Raw genomic sequence first — 22027 nt, 5'->3', positions numbered from 1 at the left:
GCCCTGTGATGGTGTCCCCTGAATAGATATGTGGACACAACAAGTACAACAAGAACAACAAAATGCCACGGTTGACCCAGTGAACAGAAGAACAGTGTTTTTCAGATCAGACAACTTCTATTCATTAAGAGACCACCCTAATAAAAATGTTTAGTCTACACTGAAGTATAAGCTCAAAGGCCCAAAAGTGGGACACAAGAAAATCAATGATACAAGCTGCTTCTTTGAGTGCATAACACTACCTATTCCACTTCTAGTGCAATGTGCTTCATTGTGCTTAAGTTCAGATTCTTTTGAATCAAAAGTTGTTGTTTTTTTCCTCTCCTGCTGGTACTAGCTCACCTTACCTGATCCCTCTCGTTACAGTGTGCATGGTAACACCCATTGTTTCATGTTCTCTGTGTATATAAAATCTCCCCACTGTATTTTCCACTGCATGCATCCGATGAAGAGAGCTGTAGTTCATGAAAGCTTATGCTCAAATAAATTTGTTAGTCTCTAAGGTGCCACAAGTACTCCTTTTCTATCTGTGCACTGTATGTAACTATTGCCTGTAGCACAAACTAGCTTTAGTGAAAAAAATAAACACAATGCTTACTGTTTTTTCCTGGCTGGAGTACTCACTATTAATTTATAAAATTTCTCTCTGAATAAAAGTGGGGGAATGTAGAATCCAACAACAGTGTCAACAGAGACTTCACAAATGAGGTCACAATTCAGTCAGAACAATTGAGTGCAGTTCATTGGCAGTAGAGTGTTATGAGTTGTTTCTTGTTGCCATTGGTCATTATGAATATTGAGTAATAAAAACTGTACAAAAAATTTCTAAATTAAGACAAAGTTAGACAGTCTTGTTTAGCTTGGTCTCATATTCCAGAGTACAAGGCTGCTTGTGTGTCTGCACATGTGCATCTCTCTTAGAGGAAGGTTATCTAGATCTATGTTGCACCCAAAAAGAATACAGGAAAAGTTTGTGTCAGTGACAGCTGGAAGTGGAAAAATTACTTGGACTATATTAAAGACTACACTGTGTCCTTGTAATGTTGAGTCAGGCAAAAGCAGAGGGCATGGAAAGACTATTAAAAGCTGAATGATAAAGGAAAAGTCAGGGTGTTCCTTTTCCATTCTGAATCTTCAGCTTAAAATATGTTTGTTACCCTTGATATAGTTCAGAATGTTCTTGCACAGCACAAGAGACTAAACAAAAGTGTTTTATTTGGTCTCCCAAGGGACTCCTCTGTTGTGGCGGAGAACAGAACAGGAGAGAATGACAGATGTTCTATGAACTCTTCTGCTCTGTATAATAGATGATGCTCCAATTCCACATTAAGCAAGGAAACTACTCATACAGGACTCTTGAATTTCTTATGACCTGATTTTAAGATGGGCTGAGGACCCACAATTCCCACTGAAGTTCCTGGGTACTCAGCACCTCTGAAAATCAGGCCATTATTGTATAACGTTGTTCTAAGGTCTGGTCTACACTACGGAGTTAGGTCGAAGGAAGCTGCCTTAAGTCGACCTGTTCATGTATATGCCTACACTACTGGGTCCTTTACATTGCCCTAAATCACTTCTGATGTCGACTGCTGTAATCCACCTCTGCTAGAGGCGTAGCACTTAGTTTGATCTTCATGGACCGATTGCGAGGTAGTGCAGACGCAGCATTGTGTAATTCGACTTAATTGGCCTCCAGGTGGTGTCCCACAATGTTCATCTGTGACCACTCTGGAAATCACTCAATTCTGCTGCACTGCAGCCAGGTATGCAGGAAACAGCCCCTCCCCTGCAAAAGTCCTGGGAACTTTTGATTTCCGATTTCCTGTTTGATCAGCATTGGGAGGGTGGCAGGTTGAGCACAGCTGATCATGGAGACTACACGCCCCAATCACGCTCCAGCATGGTCTGCACAGGAGATGGTGGATCTCATCGCTGTGTGGGGAGAAGAGTCTGTGCAGGTAGAGCTCCCATCCAGCAGAAGAAACCCTGACATTTATGCAAAGTTCGCTCATGGAATCGAGAAGGGCTACACGAGGGACACGCATCAGTGCAGTGTGAAAATAAAAGAATTTCGCCAAGCATTCCAGAAGGCAAAGAAGGTGAGCAGTCATTCTGGTGCTGAACTCCGCACATGCTGGTTCTACAACGAGCTGCATGCTATTCTCGGGAGTGACCCTACCAGCACCCCCACAAGCAACATGGACACCTCACAGGTGTGAGGGTCTAGGGACAACAGGGAGGATGATATGGTGCATGAGGAAAAGAAGGCGGAAGAGAATGGGAGACAGCAGTGGATCCATTCTCCCCAAGAGCCAGGAAATATTTTTAACCCTGGAGCTCTCTGGGTCACAGGACATCATGGTGGCTGACTGTGATGCCGGGGAAGGCTCCTCTGGTGAGTATCCATTTAAAATGAAAGTCCAGTTAAACTTTAGCAGACACACACATTTGGTGGTATTGCATGTTTACTGTGAAGAAAAAGCAAGGTGCTGTGGTTCTCTGTTTACAAGAGGCCACTCCAGCTACGCAGAGGGTGGTTCCTGGAAAAGACTGTTTATGGTGACTGGGAGATTCTGGGAACCCTCCAGGGATATCTCTAGGAAACTTTCATGGAGGTAACTCTGCAATCCTTTGCAGAAGGTTTCTGGGCAAGGCAGTCTTATTTCTTCCACCATGGTAGGACACTTTTCCATGCAACTCCTGAATTAATTCTGCTGGCATCATTCCGGTACACAGAATAGCAGCATAAGGACCAGGTCTATACTCAGATGCTTGCAGCATCTCCTCCCTTTCTGCCTCTGTTACCCTCAGGAGACTGATAGGGTCACCTAGGGGAAATGGGGGAAGTTTTCATTAAAAGTGCTCTTACATTGGAAAAAAAAAAGGGCATGTAGACCCCCTCCCACACACACACTCCAGCTCGCCAAACCACACAGCTGCTAATGTGCCTTTCCTGTGCTCGGGATGAGTGGGCAAGTAGTTTAAAGTGGCTGATAGCAGACTGGGGCCCACATGAGAGATTCCGCAATTTGGGAGTGAAAACCTTCCTTCCCCACCCCATCCCATTTGTAAACAGCTTCCCATGGCGCTATGGAGAAGGGCCATTGTATGACTAGCTACCTGTGTGCCCGACATGAGCCTGCCATAAACTTCATTAAAAGTGCAGTCACCCATGACCCAGGGGGGCATACTCACTATGGCCGGAGCAGCAAAACAGCACAGTGAAAGGTTACCAATTCTGATTATGTTATGGCTTGCACCTAGTGTAATAAGGGTTTTTATTTTATGAAAATGGCCTTGCTATGGAAACATTTTTATTCATGTACAATGGCTCCTTTATTTTTTCCCCTGACTGACGGCTGGAAATGTGTCCATCATGTCATCAACACCTGAAAGCAGACTTTCAGTGATTAGAAGGAGGAGAAAAGAACACAGGAGGATATGTTCACCGAGATAATGAACACCTCTGGGCCAGCTGACACAGAGCTGAGAGCGTGGAGGATTTCATTGTCCAAGAAGTTAGACATGGACATGGAGAGCAGGAAAGCTTCCAATGAGCGAGAGCATGCGGCGCAGATTATGCATGCATACAGATGCTTCAGATTATGAGGGACCAAGCAGACATCCTGTCAAGGTTCCTTCCCCACTCTGAACTCTAGGGTACAGATGTGGGGACTTGCATGAAAACCTCCTAAGCTTATGTCATAAATATAAAGGGAAGGGTAAACCCCTTTGAAATCCCTCCTGGCCAGGGGAAAGCTCCTCTCACCTGTAAAGGGTTAAGAAGCTAAAGGTAACCTTGCTGGCACCTGACCAAAATGACCAATGAGGAGACAAGATACTTTCAAAAGCTGGGAGGAGGGAGAGAAACAAAGGGTCTGTGTCTGTCTGGATGCTGCTCTTGCCAGGGACAGAACAGGAATGGAGTCTTAGAAGTTTTAGTAAGTAATCTAGCTAGGTATGTGTTAGATTATGATTTCTTTAAATGGCTGAGAAAAGAATTGTGCTGAATAGAATAACTATTTCTGTCTGTGTATCTTTTTTGTAACTTAAGGTTTTGCCTAGAGGGGTTCTCTATGTTTTTGAATCTAATTACCCTGTAAGATATCTACCATCCTGATTTTACAGGGGGGATTTCTTTATTTCTATTTACTTCTATTTTTTATTAAAAGTCTTCTTGTAAAACACTGAATGCTTTTTCATTGTTCTCAGATCCAAGGGTTTGGGTCTGTGGTCACCTATGCAAATTGGTGAGGCTTTTTATCCAACATTTCCCAGGAAAGGGGGGGTGCAAGTGTTGGGAGGATTGTTCATTGTTCTTAAGATCCAAGGGTCTGGGTCTGTAGTCACCTAGGCAAATTGGTGAGGCTTTTTACCCAACCTTGTCCAGGAAGTGGGGTGCAAGGTTTTGGGGAAGTATTTTGGGGGGAAGGACGCGTCCAAACAGCTCTTCCCCAGTAACCAGTATTAGTTTGGTGGTGGTAGCGGCCAGTCCAAGGATAACGGGTGTAATATTTTGTACCTTGGGGAAGTTTTGACCTAAGCTGGTAAAGATAAGCTTAGGAGGTTTTTCATGCAGGTCCCCACATCTGTACCCTAGAGTTCAGAGTGGGGGAGGAACCTTGACAGCTTACTTTCACCAGCTTAGGTTAAAACTTCCCCAAGGTACAAATTAATTTTATCCTTTGTCCTTGGAATATCCACTGCCACCACCAAACTCTAACTGGGTTTACTGGGAAACGTAGTTTGGACACGTCTTTCCCCCCAAAATCCTCCCAACCCTTGCACCCCACTTCCTGGGAAAGGTTTGGTAAAAATCCTCACCAATTTGCATAGGTGACCACAGACCCAAACCCTTGGATCTGAGAACAATGAAAAAGCATTCAGTTTTCTTACAAGAAGACTTTTCATAGAAATAGAAGTAAATAGAAGTAAAGGAATCACCTCTGTAAAATCAGGATGGTAGATACCTTACAGGGTAATTAGATTCAAAACATAGAGAATCCCTCTAGGCAAAACCTTAAGTTACAGAAAAGACACACTGATAGAAATAGTCATTCTATTCAGCACAGTTCTTTTCTCAGCCATTTAAAGAAATCATAATCTAACACATACCTAGCTAGATTACTTACTAAAAGTTCTAAGACTCCATTCCTGTTCTATCCCCGGCAAAAGCAGCATACCGACTGACACAGACCCTTTGTTTCTCTCCCTCCTCCCAGCTTTTGACAGTATCTGGTCTCCTCATTGGTCATTTTGGTCAGGTGCCAGCGAGGTTACCTTTAGCTTCTTAACCCTTTACAGGTGAGAGGATTTTTCCTCTAGCCAGGAGGGATTTTAAAGGCCAGGAGGGATCCTTCCCTTTATATTTATGACAGAATCGATATGAGCAATCACTCGAAGAAGAAGGGTGACAGCCATGAGGCATGAGCACCCGCCTTACAGGTAGAGTTAGGCAGAATTCTCTGGGTTTGGTGTGCTAGGCGTCCAGACACCTACATGGAATACACGGCTGCATCTATTTGAAGAAGAATCCTAGTTGTCATCAGGCACCTTTAATCCCATGCTGTACTGTTCCTACCACATGGGAGACTGCTCAGCTTGTCCTGGAAAATGTCTTCTACCACAAGTTACTGACAGGCATTATATCTGACTGGGATCCCAGTTCATTTCCTGGTACTGGCAGGAATTTTTCACATTCCTTGGCATCAAGTCCCTTACTTCAACTGCCTATCACCACAGACTAATGGGCAAACAGAGAGGGTCGATCTGGAAAAGTATCTTGGCTGCTTTTTGAGTTGCCAGCAGGACAACTGGCTCCCCTGCTATTCTATGCCAAATTTGCATAGAACAATGCAACCCATGCCTTGACCCAAATAGTCCATTCTTTGCAAATTATGGCTTTCATCCCCACTTCCACCCCAGTACTCGCTGCTGTGGATTCAGTTTCCCACCTATACCAGGTACACCAGGAATTCAAAGAATTCTTGCAATCTGCCAAAGAAACCAACAAACACCAATGGGGACCAAGAGCATCAAGCTGCCCCAGTCTGACTGTAGGGGACAAGGCGTGGCTCTCTGCTCAGAACCTTAAATCAAGTTGCCTATCCACCAAACTCAACTACAAATACCTGGGCCCTTTCAAGATTATAGAACGGGTAAACCCATTGGCCTTCAGGTTATAGCTGCCTGTGTCCCTGAGGATCCACCCCATCTTTCACACCCCACCTGCTCCAACCTACTACTGCCACTCATAACAGTTCGCAGACAGGAAAAGCACTTGGTCTACCACATCCCCAACTATCAGCAAGTTAGGAGAGACTAGGAAGACTACGCCAGATGAGTGGTTTTGAGAACTGATAGAGAACATCCACAGGTTGGCCATATTGTGAGAATTCCCTTAGAAGTACCTGGAAAACAGCCCCAAGGAGGCACCCTTGAAGTGGGGGACGGTCAAGGATCAGATCCTGCAGTAGAACCAGTCTCTGTGCAATCTAAAGAGGGTAGCTGGTCTGTAGTATGCTGCCTGACTGGTTACATCACTTCATTGGTTGGAGGAGGAAGCAGACTGGCTCTTACATGCGGTAGCAGTGGTACGGCTGCTCAAAGCATTCACCAGTGGCTGTGATCATTCCTGTGCCTGCTTTTTCCCAGTCCTACCTCACGTCAGGTAACCCAGATCTGACCTAAGTTCCCCCTTAGCTGTGTGGCTATAAAGGGCAGTGTAGGTGCACATCCACAGGGACCTGGAGAGGACAAAGGTAGGAAGTGGACAGGGAGGGCAGCAAGTTGGGGCGTGCAGGGCTGCTGCAGGCCTCTCCCCCGGCCCCGGAGCTGCAGCTGGCAGGGAGAGGCACATCTCCCCCAGAGCTGCTGCTGGCAGGGAAAGGACTGGGGGGAGTCCTCTGGCCGCATCCCTGGATCTGCTGCTGGCGAGGAGGCCTATGGCCCCAGCCCCAGAACATCCTGCACCCCAAACTTCTCATCCCTGGCCCCACCCCAGAGCCCCTACCCCCATAGAGTCATAGATTAGGGTTGGAAGAGGCCACAGGAGGTTGTCTAGTTCTAGTCCAACCCCCTGCTCAAAGCAGGACCAACCCGAACTAAATCAGCTGGAGCCCTCACCCCAATGCTCTGCCTCAGCCCTGAACCCCTCATCCTCAGCCCCACCCCAGACCCCCCACCCTAGCCAGAGCCCTTACCCCTGCAGACCAACCCCCGCCTCAGGCCTGAGCCCCCATCACATGCTGAACCCCTCAGCCCCACTCCCACCACATATCTCCATATCTCCAGGTGGGATCACACGCTCAACGCCTCTACCTCATTTGAACAGTGCTCAAGTCCATAAGATGGCAGAAGCCGAAAGTAAAGGATATCACACAAAGGAAGCCTCTTAGACATACATTTCCATGTATCCTTAAAGATATTGGAGCCCACATGCTGTCTGATTCATGCCAAGGCCAACTTACTAATGAAAAAGGATCACCTCTAGTAATAGGAGGCAATTCAATCTCTCTGATTTTTGCATTCATGAAATATTTGTATAATGAGTATTTAGGGGGATCATGATTTGGAACACCTGCTTGCTCACAGATGCTTAAGCAGAGAAATGAAGGTCAAGAAATGTAGTATTTTATGAGTTAATAGACAGTTGGCAGCTTTACTGATTTTCCTATGGTGGCCAATTCACTTTGTCTACAGCAGCATCCTGGATAGAGTGCTGAAGGGACTCTGATCGCTTCTAGGATTCATTTATCCACATTTGTGTAGGCTTTGCTGATGCAAAGTTTGACCCACTTGCTTATGGAGGATTTGCATGCTTTTAGGCACAGATACTCTGGATGAAAGTAAGTGAATAGAAATGGAGATTTTCCCGAAGTCTTTAGTTTTAAAAAGAAAAACAGTTCTTCTCACAATCGGTATGTGCCCCAATCTTTTCAGGTGTCGCAGTTTTGGGTAAAACAGGAAGAATAATTTGCTGTGATGCATGGAAAGAAGTGTTTCTGTCCAAGAACGCTTGACTGTGAAGAATAATCTTGTCTCTGTGGGAAGACTCATCAAAACTCATGCCTCCCAAGAGCAAAGGTTTTGGAAACTCTTCTTGCAGACATAATTGCAACCAAAAACGCTAGCAGAGACACTAAAACAATTTGTTTTGTGAACATATGTGACATAATATTCTCTGACAATTGTGCTTAGGAATGGACTGGGTACTGTTAGCAAAGTTGTGTAAGGAAAAAATAGTTACCTACCTTTCCATTCCAATGTAAGTATGTGCATACCTTGTAGACAGTTATTAGAGAACTTTTTCCCTTAGTGGTACCCTTCAGGGCATCTTGAGTGCCTTCTGTCACTCTGTGCCACTGCACACTGGTGTAAGAGTGTGGAGCCGCCCCCACTCAGTTCCTTCTTACTGGACATACTCCAAAAGAAAGGGGAAGGCAGTTGGGTCATGGCATGGACACATGCAACATCTTTAAGAACGACAGTTGTGGAAAGCTAGGTAACCGTTTTCTTCAGCTGGTTACATATGTCCATTCCACTGTAAGTGACTCACAAGCAGATTAAAGTAAAGGCAGGCTTGGAGTCTACCTGAACAGCGATTTATAGAACAACCTGTCAAAAACTGGCATAGTTTCTTGACTGACAGAAAATGGCATAATGAGCACCAAAATGCAAACTGATGACCAGGCTACTGTTTTGAATGTCTTAAATAGGTACTTGTGCTAGGAAGTTTGCGGAAGCTGTTCGTGCTCTAGTCAAATGAGCCAATACTCTAGGAGATGGCATGACATTAGCTAACTGGTAGCACAAGAAATCCAGGAAGAAATCTTTTGAGTGGAAGTTGGTTTCCCCTTCACCCCTGAAACTGCAACGATTACCTATTGGAGGGTGGAACGCTGAAATGACTGCTAAAGTACTTTAACTGAACTGTCAGGCATTGATTTTTTAGGTGCTACATATAATCCAAAACATAGATGGAAGCCTGCATTGGAGAGACACTTCTCTGCTGAGACCAGATAGAAAAAACATTTCCATTTGGACTGGTAAGTATGCCATGTAGAATGCTTTTTGCTATTCAGAAGCAGTTGCTATTTTCCCTAAGTGCTCATGCCTTACCTTTTAGGTAAACCCATGTCATTCAATGTCAAAGGGTTCAAGAAAATGCTATTCAAAGGGATAGTTCAGTCATTTTATTAATTCTCTTTATTAAAAAAAATATATAAAAGGTATTGATTTTATTTCACATGAAATACTTGGAATATACCTACAAGACCTTCCTCATAGCCATTCCAAAATCTTTAATAATACGTTATCTATGTATGTACAAAACATTTCTGCATACTTTAAAAGTTTCTGCACAATTGTTTTAAATATGAAAGGAATATAAAACTGATTTGTTTTTAAAAGTTATTCATTTGCTTGCTAAGACTTTCAATTATGTATGTATGTACAAAGCATAAGCTAGCATAATACAAGCATTCCAATAAGGTACAATTCACTATTATATTAAATATGTTTTTCAAGGTACCATATTCCTTTGCTTTATAAAAAACAATACATCTTCCTTCTTTCTACTTTTCATGACTTGAAGGCAGCGGTACAGTCAAGGATTCAAGATGTCATCCAAAATTTTCATCGATGATTCATATACGGTTCTGAAACCAGAGAAATCAGTGAGCAGCTGAATAAAACGTGCAAAAGAAACACGTTTGCCTATTTGCTTTTCAATAAATAGCTACTCCCTTATTTCTTTGAGAAGTTACACACCATTAGTTTAAGGAATTAAAGAAGTTGTTGTGTTTGATTACATTTAAGAGGAACAATCTTGCTCAGCATTTCCATTCACCTCTTTGAATGATTATAGACTACAGTATAGCTACGGAGAGTCAAATCTTTAATTTCAAAATTGACAAAAAAAGTTTGAATAAAAGCCTGAATCTTTTCTGTTTTGACAAGCTTTAAATATGATCATGCTGTATTGTTACTGTTTAATATTTAACCTTCTTCATACTTAAAACACTGTTCATTTACTTCTCTGAATATTTGATTTACTGCCCTTTTCTACCTCTGCCATCTTACTATCACATACACAGCATTAATCCTCTGAAGTCCAGTCTTGCCCTTTCCTCATTTCCCCTTCTCATCTCTGCTCTCCACTCCCCTACCTCCTCCTCTTATGCTCACTCATTTTCCCCATTCCCCGCCAATCCGTATAATTTCTGCATTCTCCTCTTCCTCCGGTATTTGTTTTCCCTAGTGCTGATCTTCCTGCATCTTTATCCTTAGTACTAATAGCCACCCATCTGTCACTTCAGCCCCATGCGTAGTATCCTTAGCAACATTCCCACCTCTGCACACACTGGAATTCTTATGCAATCTCAAAAAAGATAACTGCTATCCCCAAGCTTTTAATTGATCACTCTCTATTTCCTTGCATTCCTCATCCAACATTGCCTCTGCAGTTGCACTCTCCCACAGAACTTCACACACTCACCTGGCCTTAAACTGTCCTCAGAAACCACAGTCAGGGCATCTGCCCTATCGCCAAACACTAATGCAACATTAATCTTTGTAGATTTGATTTTTCGATGCTTGAATTCATATTGTGACAAACTGTCAGCTTTATTTTCCATGCATCATTTGTTCAATATTTGCAACGTTAGTTATTTGTAAGATTCTAAGGATGCCCTATATTAGCAGTGCTAGTCACTAACTTAAGTATTGTTCCAGGTGCCCAAAGAGCAAACATACAAGGAATAATTCAGTAATTTTATTTAATATTTTGTTTGGCTTTAGATCATTAAACTGAGATGTCCCTTCACTGAGAGACTCATCATGCCCTAAGCTAATGGTTGTCCAACCATAATAGAACTCAGAATGACTGTGAGGCACCCAAAAGAGGAAAAAACAAGGTAAATTTAAAGTCAGTTGTACTAAATGCTCTTTACCTTTATTATTTTGAGTATGCTGCAGGGAATCCTATACAAATAGTGAGAAACTATTTGCAAGTTCTCTTTAATTAGCACTTCACTGACAGAGCAATGAAGGGTTTGGAAAGACATCTATATGATAACGTGAGGAAAACATTAAATGTTTCAGCATAAAAGTTAAATAGATTTAATTTTGGTGCCCATAGACTGAAATGCTAAACATACTAAGCAAAGATGATTATATATATTATAAATTATATCATAATATTTCATAGCTTATTTGTTCATTGGGAAAATCCATAATATTCGCTTTTAACTGTCAACTGAAACTGCTAGTTCAGTTGAGCAGAGAAGACTAGATTCTAGTAATTAGAAAAATGTGTACTTCTGGTGTAGTGAACTAATTTCTGATTTAAGGGCAGCACCTGAGGTACTCCAGTATAGAAGACCTCTACATATTTCTTACTGTGCTACCACATACAGATGTTTCCTGGTGCCCGATGCCCAAATTTAAAAGGTTGGGGCAGCATGCAAAGTCCCTTGGAAATTTAATCAGTTCCCAGACTACATCCACCAGGGATAAACTAATTCCCAAAGGGCTGACATTTTAAAATAATGTAAACAGATGTAAAAAGTAACAAATTAAGCTTTGAGAAGAGTAAATTTATTACAGTTGATGTTAGCATATAGAAATTAGTACATTATCAGACCACGTAATGAGCTGTGGACTAATATGCAAACAATTTTGACTACAAGTTTTCCTCTGGCCAAACAGAATGAGAAAGATGTAATAATTAAAAGAAAATTGCTGTTTACCAAAATAAGGCACGCTGCAATCAAAATATAATTGCATTTGAGTCATTACAGCACACAGTGAGGCACCTAACAGAACATGTGAATTGCCATATGGTAGCAGACTTGTGGTCCATTATCATCCAGCATCCTGTACCAAAAGCTTTTAAGGATGGTGCAAGAACCCATCAATAGAAGTGGGCAATAATGGAATATAACCAGCCCACTGGGAAATTTCTTCCTAAACCTTTTACAGATAGTGGATTATGCCCTGAAACACGAGTTTGTATATTCTTCCAAGTTCTTTTACAAAAAATAATCCTATATAATGAAGCTGTGGATGTTCTTACTATCTTTAACAATCTGTAATCTTTTCTTAAACTCTGCTAAGCGCTCAGTGATAGCATGTGGAACTTGTCACAGTATAATTGTGTTTTGTGAAAAAGTATTTCTTTTTATGACATTTAAATTCTCTGCCTCTGAAATTCATTAAATTTTCCCTTGTTTGTACATTACAAAAAAAGCATAAACAGGACAGTCTCCCTACCACATACAATTTGGTGTATCAGATCATGTCACCCCATCTGTCTCTCTAAACAGTCCTAATCTTTTACTTCTCTTCATATAAAAGTTTTTCCATGTTTCTAATTTATAACAAAACAAAAAAAAACATCACCAGAATTGAAAACAGTATTCCAGGTGAAGATGTGCCATTTATTTGTCATTATTTAATTCGTATAGCACTTTCCATTCTGTAAGGCATCCTAATGTTCTGTTCACTTTTTGACTGCAGCTGTTTATAGAGCAGAGGTAGTGTTCACAGAGTTGTCCAAGAACACCCAGACCACTTTTCTGCATGTTATAGTTAATTTACAATGCAGCAATGCGTGAGTTGTTCATATTAGTCCTTTGAATGTGCATTACTTTACATGTATCCATACTGATCATCATCTATAATCATGTTGCCTATTTATCTAACTTTGTTAGTTTCACTGTAATTCCTTAGTGTTTTCTGCAGTTTTGACTAAATGAATTGTGTAATTTGAAAGTTTTGCCACCTCACTGCTCATTCCCCTTTTCCAGATCTTTACTAAATTTAACATTGGTACTAATATAGAACTTTATGGGACCCCAGTGTTAACCACTTTTCAAGCATGATGAAAATTGACCATTTATAGATGTATGGCAATTCTTCAAAAAGGGCCATATTTTTGGAATTTAATGTAGCCACCCTATACACAACACCCAACTATCATTTGAAAGCTTATTTTATGTATGTTTAAATGAGGTATGATGTGGTGCTGTCAAGTGGTGCCGTCAAGTGGTGTCATAAGCCTGTAGGTGATATGAAACAATGGTATCCAAAATGAGAAAGTGTCATTTTTTGCACGGTTCCAGAATCACTGCAACATGACTGTAACTTAAACAGCAAGAACTGTAGTCAGTTTAAATATCTTAATGTGGTGTTTATTGGTCAAAGCTTCCAAATGACAATGTATTAAAAGATTTGTATTGGTTTTGCATAGGCAAATATTTCTTTTTCAGAAATGAAGCTGTTTAGCATGTGACAAAAATAGCAAATAAGATTTTGCAATATACTAACATGCAATGTTTCACACTGCATATTTTTATTTGTCAAAGTACCTCACCAATGACCATGGTTTTATGCATTTTCAATTAAAATTTGCTGACCAGATCAGTCTGCCCATAGTTTGTACTGCGTAGTGGGTAGATATACATGTATGTGAATTCCTAATGTAATGCTTCTCTACCTGTAACCTTTCGTACATACAGTGTAGTATCTAGTATGCCTGATAGAACGTTTTAATTTGTAATTGCCTATGCATGCAATACTAGTGTTTGAAATATTTTAGAAACCTGCTTGTTAGTTCAGTGACACTTATGCACAGGTCAGTATTACTGTTAGAGATGACACAGCTTAATATTATGAATATGCAAAATGAGAGAGAGAAGTAATGAATACAAAGTTCACAAACAAGTCCTTGCCTCTGCACTGAAGAGGGATGAAGTGCATGTTATAGCTCTCATCAACCATGTCATCAAAAATATGACAAACCCATTTGACCCTGAATCACATTCAGAGGTGCTTATCAACATATCTACTGGACTGCACGTAACACCAGATGTACAAGAGTCTCCACTGAAAATAGCAGATGTTGGTAAAGAACAAATGGGGAGATTTTTGAGAGGTGCACTTGATTATGATGGAACACATAGCTTCTTCAGTCCAGTCTAGAAATCTGGCATCAAAACATTTGTTGACATGGCCAAGACGACCACATTTAAATCTGGCAAGGGAGGGACAATCACAGCAGTTATCAGTCCAGAAATTGTTTTCTGCAGAGCCCTGTGGTAACAGCTGCAGACCAGACCTCATATTAAAGTAGATGTAAAAAGCTTTCAAATAATCCATAGTGTGCTTATGTGTAGAGAAGGATTAAGTACACTAAATAGGTGCTGTCTGCTACTCATGCCTATTCTTCCTACTCTTTTTTTGTTTCCATTATAGTACTTTACCTATTGCCCAAGAACCACAAGAATTAACTACGGAATCTGAGCTATCATACATTTTTTGAAAGTCCAAGTAAATTATACCAACTAGTTCTCCTTATTTTGTTGACATACTGTAAGATTAGTGAGGCACCATTTTCCTTTGCAGAAGCCATACTGGTTTGTCACTATCATAACAATGATCATTTAGGTATTTTATAATTCTATTACTACCATCATTTCAACCAATACAAAAAGTAAGGCTTGCTGGTCTGTAATTTCCAGAATCGCAGGGCACATTTTTAAAAGAAAGATACATTTGCTACTGTTCAATTCTTTGGGATAGAAGCAGATTTAAATGAATGATTGCATTCTTTGTTAATAGCTCAGTTACTTCATTTTTAAGTTCTTTCAGAATTTTAGGGTGTATATGATCAGGTCTTAGTGACTTGTTGGCTTTTTAATATATCAGATTATTCCAGCACCTTCTCCTTTGACACCTTATTTTCTGACAGTACCTCAACTTTATTACTGGAAAATAGAAGATGTCTTCCCCATCCTCCACATTCTCAAGGATGAAGACTGATACAAAGGAATAATTTAGCTTCCCTGAAACGTTCTTTATCTTCTTTGATTGTTCTCTTTATTCCCTGATAGTCCAGTGGACTTACTAATTCTTCTTCTATGAATATCTTAAAAATATCTTTTTTTAAAAACTAGTTGTTGCTGTTTGCTCTTCAAATTCCATTTTAGCATTCCTAATTTCCATCTCACAAATTTTCTTCCATAGGCTGTCTTAGATTCTTTTTTACCATCTTTTCCCACCACTAAACCAATGTGCTTTAAAAAACAAACAAACCAGAACACACGAAACAGATATGTATCAATGCCTCCCTGCTGCAACCACAGGAAACTGACTGTCCAATTTGTCTACCAATTCCTAACAAAAATTGTTGGAACCATACTACAAATTTATGCATGTCATCAGTGGCTATAACTTATATTTGTTATCCCGAGAACTCTGAAGAGATTATAATTAGGTGAGGCGGAGGTTTTGAATATATTACATTTTATTTCTATCTGAATGCAGCAAATAAGAGTATTTTTAGTGTTAATGAAACTATGAACTTTTGTTTCAGACCATATGCAAAGTTTAAATGTAAGTGGTTGTAAAATTAGCATTTTTTACTTTTAACCTGTGAAACAGAAGAGGCTAATTCGGTCTAAAGCCAACCTCCTATAAAGCTGAAATTGCACCAAAAGCAGAATCTAATGACTGTGGTAAGGCACTAAAATAATTTTTTATGACCCTGGATACAGTTTTAGCTAGAGAGATCCATATTAGCTAAGACACAAAATGAAGAGAAAACCCCTCAGCTCTAGTGCTATGAAACAGCAAAGTTACAAAGAATGCTTTCTTTTCTCTGTGCAGTTCTTAGTGAGATTGGACTTTAAAAGGAACTAGGTTGGAGTATTGTGGATTCTATAGTATATAGAACAAAACATGTAAAGAGAATTACCATCTGAAAGGGGGAGTTGAACTAGGAAATTTAGTTCCTTAATGGGCTCAATAGCCTTCAACATTTTGGCACTATTTTAATCCCTGTATCATATGGATTTCTGTAAACTTCTTCACCAACAAGTACAGAATCTTGCATCCCTTTTTCAGTCAATCAGTGGGTTTTTTTCTGTAAATCAGATTTACCTTTCAATGCTGCTAGATTCTGCCGTGGCAACTTCCCTGCATGTCATCAGCTTCTTTTGAAGGGCATGCGCAATATCCTTAACAAGTGAAGTTTTGTGCTTACCTATTTTAAATAATATGTTAAAAAATAAACAAGTCTGTATATTCCTGTGTAGCAGCTATATAACAAATTAACAGTTTGTTAAAAACTGGTGACATGTTTACTTAGATTTTCATTATCCAGGTTAAGTGTATAAATCTGTGCTATGTGAATGCTATTATATTCCTATAAAACAGGATATGGAAGAGTACTATGTTAGCCTAGCAGATAAAGATTTTTTTTTTTAAAAAAAAAAGACCCCCACAAAGTTTTAGATCCAATGTCTAATAGCATCCCTTACAACTTTGCATTTTTCTTTTTAATTCTGTATTCCTATTAAAATCACTACTTCTGAATTTCCACAGCTAACTGGAAAAATAATGTAACATTTTAAAATTAAGTTGGAATAAAAATCTACTATTGACAAAAGTAGATATGGAGACAAAGATTGGAGACAAAATTAGTTTGACTGACCTTTGATTATAACAACTATGTACGCAGCAGCTGTAAGACTAATAATTCCTTCAATTTCTTCACAGACAATGCATTCCATTAATTCATTTAAAAATGACCTAGAAGAAAATCAAAGGCACATGGGGAAACATGTTCCTTTACAAACATAAACAGGACTCTTAGTTGGCCCCCCACAACAATGGTAGTTCTCCAAACCATCACATGGGAAACCATGATCTAGGATCAATCATGAGACTCCAAAACACATAGTTTAAGTGTGGGAATCACAAATGTACTTCTTACTGGCTGATCTCTGGAGTTTCACTGCTGATAGTCTGAAGAAGCAATGTATTCTGTACAGTGGTGGCTGCTTAGGAATGGGATGAGGGAATTTAGGTGAAATAATTCATATGAGAAGAGAAGGAGCAGTAACCAAAAAATAAAGATTTTTCGGTGTATTCAGAAAAAAGAAATTCAGACAGAAAAAAGAAAAGTCCTTAAAAAGTAAAAATACTGGCTCTAAAATAAACTGGAATTGTAATTCATTTAATTGTCTGCCATTTGCTGTGGAAGTCAAACAAGTTGATGATGGTGTGAACCAAACTCCAGGCGGTACTCTACAAATCTCAGATATTGGAATGACTCAGAGAAACAGCAGAGGTTGCTTGAGCTCTGGGGAATGGAACTTGATCAGTGTATCCTGGATCAGATGGATCCAGACACACTATCATATAGCAATTTCTAATAATGCCTAAATAAGTTTTGGATTGTATTTGTAATATCATAGCACCCTGGAGCACTAGTCATGGACTCCATTGTGCTAGGTGCTACACCAGGGATCGGCAAACTTTGTCACGTGGCCCGTTAGGGAAACCCGCTGGCAGGCTGGGACGGTTTGTTTACTTGAAGCGTCCGCAGGTTCGACTGATAGCAGCTCCCACTGGCCTGGAATGGTGAACCGCGGCCAGCGGGAGCTGCGATCAGCTGAACCTGCGGACGCTGCAGGTAAACAGACCGTCCCAGCCCGCCAGTGGGTTTCCCCGACGGGCCACGTGACAAAGGTTGCCAATCCCTATGCTATACAAACAGAACAAAGGGACAGTTCCAGCCCCTAAAGAGTTTATGATCTAAGTAAAAGATTAGGGAACAAGTGAAGACTCCCTGTTATGGAACTGCACAGGTAGCTCCACTGCTCTGAGTTGCAGAAGGAAGTTCATTTCCTTTCTTAGTAATATCTTGTGAGATGGATTCCTGGAAAGGGACAGGGAAATAGGGTAGGGAAGGAATGGAACTAGATGGTGTATCCCTATAACCTTGGACCAGTTGATCCTGGAAATCTGGTTCCAGGCTTTCTGAAAACAAGACACTTCCCAAAACAGGATGGGACAGACCTCAGACTCTTGACCATACCGTCAAACCTCCTGATGCAGGATGTATGGTTCTCCTCCTCTGGAACCTCTGCCTCTTCCCTGGAGGATCTTTGATGGCCATAATAGGGTTAGGGGGATTGCCTATGTCTCTGATAATTCTGAGTCCTGTATTGTTCCCTCATAGAAGAGGGAATATAGGCTTCCAGAGCATAAGATAGCTTGAGTCCTTTAACATGTGCAGGGTTTCATTATTATGCTTAATTAAGAGGTCAGAGCCATTGAAGGTGGTCATTTAGACCTCCTTTGGTAACCCTGAGGACTGCAACCAAGCAACCTGCATGATTGCAGAGTCAGAGGCTTCAATGGTGGCTTAATGAGAGGTCCATGCAACCAGATGCCACTCTAACTCCAGGGACTTAAGCTCCTCTCTGTGCTCCTGCAGGAAACTTTCAGTGAACTGCCCAATTCAAGAAGTCATACTCAGTCAGGAGTAGTTGGTAATTTAATAGTCACGCATCTGAAAACTGTCTGAGGAGTATGTCTTCCAGTCAGAAGTCAAGCTTTTTTGGAACTTTGTCCTGGGTTGTTCACCTGGGTAATCCCTGCTGCTTAAACATCCCTTGGACAGCAGTTATGACCAAGGATCCAGGCACTGGATGGTTATAAAAGTATTTAGCATCCTTAGAGATGACTGGTAGCATCTATATCTATACCTAAGAGTCACTTTGAGGTGGGCACCACTGAAGCTCCAAGACTCAGTGTTGAGAAAGATCCCACTTCTTGACTATGGAGGTGGGCACCACTAAAGCTGAGCTTTGAGGTGTGTACTGCTGAAGCTGAGCTTTGCCATAGGTATCTGGTTGGCTCCTACAAGCCTTTGGCAATGCCAATCTGCCAGGGACCAATCAACACAGACTGTCAAGACATTTGTATGACTTCTCATGCACTGTTCTCCACTAGAATGTCCAAGGTATGTGGCGTCCACTGGAGAAGTTCCTAGTTTTTTGGCTGGGTCAGAACAGCTAGGTGGACAGCCTCATCAGGAGAAGAGCACAAAAAGCATTTGAGAAATAAGGCTGGACGTCCCTCTCCTGCATGTTTTCCTGTTCAATTTCCTGGTCCTGAAGGTATGATTGTATTCTGGATCAGCTGGCCTTCCTGGGGGTCTATGGAAGAAGGAGACCTGGGTCTAGAAATAGGATCAATGGATAGAGCCCTTCTATTGGGATGCACTCCCTATGGGGCCCAGAATAGCCATATGTGCATGGGTTAGGGGAATGGTTTTGCAGGCCATGGAGAATACTATGAGGGAAGTTCCTACCAAGAAGTCAAATGCTTTCTCTTGTAGAAGTGTCCTCTGGACTCCCTGTCTAAATAGCTCAGTTCATAAGGCAGTGAGTGAGGCAAATACATAGTTGACACCTTCCCAGTCACTTCAGATGTAGGAGGAGGAAAAGAAATATAACTCCTCCATAGGAGCAGGTCCTGGAGCATCCTCTACTGACACAGAGGATAGTGTACTTGGTTCCAGGACAATAGTTTCCTAGTAAGGGCCAACAACAGAGACTCTGGCAGCTCAGATGCCATCAAGCTTCCTTGAAACATAAACATTGGTTCTGAGGCTGCTCCATCTGTATCTGGAGTTATGAATGGTACTGCAGAATCTGTGCCAGAAGATTTGGTACTAGGGCTGGAAGCTCAGTAGCTTGTACCAGGTTCTTTGGTGTTGGCTCAAGAAGCTCTGAAGAAGTTTTGGTTCTGAGTGCTTCAGGATGGGTGCTTAGCTGCCATCAATACTGGTCAAAAGAAGGATGGCTTCTTCAGAGGCGACTCTTCGGTACAGAGGCATCACTGGGATCCAGTGTGGGACTTAAACTGCCTCTAAACTTAGATCTATTATGTGCTGGAGAGAGAGACCTGAGTCTGCAGATACCATGGACATTATGCTCCTACCTTCCTCTCTCCTCAGAAGATTGATCTGAGAAATGTAGGGAAGCTCTGGCTGACTTCATAGTCAAGGACTGGGACCTTTCTCAACACTGAGTCCTGGAGCTCGAGATAGACTCCAGGTTAACCGGAGCGGTCTCATACTGTCTGGTCTGGTTTGGCTGCCTTCTCCTTCTCAGGAATGGATGATGCCCTCATGGATCTCTCTATCAGGAAAAGATTGAGGTGAGATTCCCTTGGTTTTGGGTCCTTTTCTAAAAGAAGGAGCACACAGAACACTTGTGTGGTGTATAAGCTTCATGAGGCAGAAGACGCACTTAGAGTGTCACTGATGGGAATAGCTGTCTCACAGGAGAGTTAAGCTTTGAATCCCAGAAGCTTTGACTCCACCATGTGCAGGGTGCCATCTTGTGCCAAGTCACCCTCAGACTTGACGACTTTTCCCTTTTTTGCCAACAGACTAAAACTATATAAATCTAACTAAACTAACTATAATTGGAAAAAACTAACTAGAGACAACAAAATCGCGCAGCGGGCAGAGATGTGGTTTTCAGTTTCCTTTTACCACCTGTGGTTGCAAGACAGAAGGGTGATTGTGGTTGCCCTGCCCTTTGGACTCTTGCGCTATGGAGCACTGGAAGGTGTACAGAGCACGGCATGGTCCCTGACACTGCTATTCAAAAAGATTCTGATCTGGGGTGCATGCACAGCAGAATTGGAATACATGTGGATAATCACTTGAATAAAAATAAGTTATGAACAATTTTTAAAAAGACAATTAAAATGAAAATTGAAATTCAGTTGTAACTGCAGCGGACTCAACTAACCTCCACTAAAATCGTGATAGAATACATAATAAGCATCCAATTTAAGTCCTACAGAAAAGTCACTTGGGAAAGCTGCAGAATGCACACCAAACTCTCTTTCAGGGCATACTTAATATATTAACAACTAAATAATTTCTTTATGTCATTTGTATAGTGCCATCAGTGTGTATTTTACAGTTGAGTTTAAGCATGCATGTTGTTAGTTCCAGGTTATATGATTGGTGTTATTTCTGGTAAAGACTTTGGTTTCCTCTAAACCCTTCCATATAAGAAGAAGTAGGATTTATGAATACCCTTTGAAATAAGTATGTCATTATGAGGAAAGGAATTATCAGAATGAATAGTCGTGTGAGTCTAACACAAGGACAATAGAAAAAGCAAAAAACTAACACAATCAACGTACCAAAAAAGTAAAGGCTTATGGGACATTACATGGAAATGTAGTAGGTGATCTAGATATTCACTGGCTAATTCCACAATCTTGAATTTAAGAATTAAAAGCTTATTTGGTTACTTACTGGTTTCACATAAACAAACCTTATGGAAACTAACAGACAGAGATTACCTGACCACATTTATTGACTTAATTATCATTGCCATTAAACTGCCTGAAAGTGGAGGAAGGTCTGCAATGGACTCTGGTGGTGCAAGTTCTTCTGCATTTGAAGCCTAAAAAGAAGACAGCTCAAATTCAAAATAAATACAGAAGCACATAGAAAATAATTAAGAAAAACAGAATTTGAGTAGCTACATTAACTGAATGCATGTTTAAGTTATTGGGAGAAACATTTAAATGTATTTTTTCTAGTTAATTTCAGAAAAGTACTTGACAGTTTAACTCAATAATGTCAAAATAAACAAAGCAAAGTTGGATTGGAAAAATTAAAACTTTTAACCAGATATTTGGCATTTATATTAAAGGAAATAACTAATATCATACATAGTTGATCTTTAGCAAAAATGCCATTTAAGCTAGATTGTTAATTAGTATTTATAAAGGTGGCAGCTCACCCACATGGAAGATATTACATAAAAATTTCCATTCTAACTATATGTATTAGATCAGTTCTCAAACTTTTTACTAAGGCGACCCACCAATCACATTTTGTCTCTTTTGGGGACCCACTATGACACCCTTAATCCACCCTTCCCTCTCTCAGCCTGGTGCCACCCTCTCTCTCTTCCCCTTCTCAACCCTTCAGTCATCTGTTCTCCCCTTCTTCGTCCAAGCCTGCTCAGCTCCCCCCAGTCCTCTTGCTTTTGCTCTCCCAGTCCTCCCCGTCTTGCAGCCCTAGTTGCCCTGCCTCTCTTCATGGCCAGACCTATGACTGCCATCAGGTTGCTGACTGTCTGCTTACAGCCCAGATCCTGCTTCCCATGCTGCTGACTGCGGGAAACAAAAGTAGGCA

General features: G+C 41.0%; 1 protein-coding gene across 3 annotated transcripts in view; it reads right to left on the bottom strand.

Annotated features, from left to right (window-relative positions):
- Positions 1-9210: 9210 nt before the first annotated feature.
- NCAPG2 (non-SMC condensin II complex subunit G2) overlaps positions 9211-22027 on the bottom strand; it is a 116736-nt gene continuing 103919 nt past the window's right edge. For 2 of the 3 annotated variants that reach the window (XM_073334541.2, XM_073334543.2), the window contains 4 exons: positions 21184-21287; positions 16496-16593; positions 15943-16045; positions 9211-9659 (listed from right to left, as the gene is read on the bottom strand). In XM_073334541.2, coding sequence (XP_073190642.2) covers positions 9608-9659; positions 15943-16045; positions 16496-16593; positions 21184-21287 — 357 coding nt within the window. In that variant the 3' untranslated portion in view covers positions 9211-9607. The remainder of the gene's footprint in view (positions 9660-15942; positions 16046-16495; positions 16594-21183; positions 21288-22027) is intronic. The other variant, XM_073334542.2, reaches the window with a different exon arrangement.

Source organism: Lepidochelys kempii, chromosome 2, assembly GCF_965140285.1.
Source record: "Lepidochelys kempii isolate rLepKem1 chromosome 2, rLepKem1.hap1, whole genome shotgun sequence".
Lineage (NCBI taxonomy): Eukaryota > Metazoa > Chordata > Testudines > Cheloniidae > Lepidochelys > Lepidochelys kempii.
The sequence above is the reverse complement of the archived record's forward strand: the minus strand, read 5'-3'. Positions and strand labels throughout refer to the sequence as shown.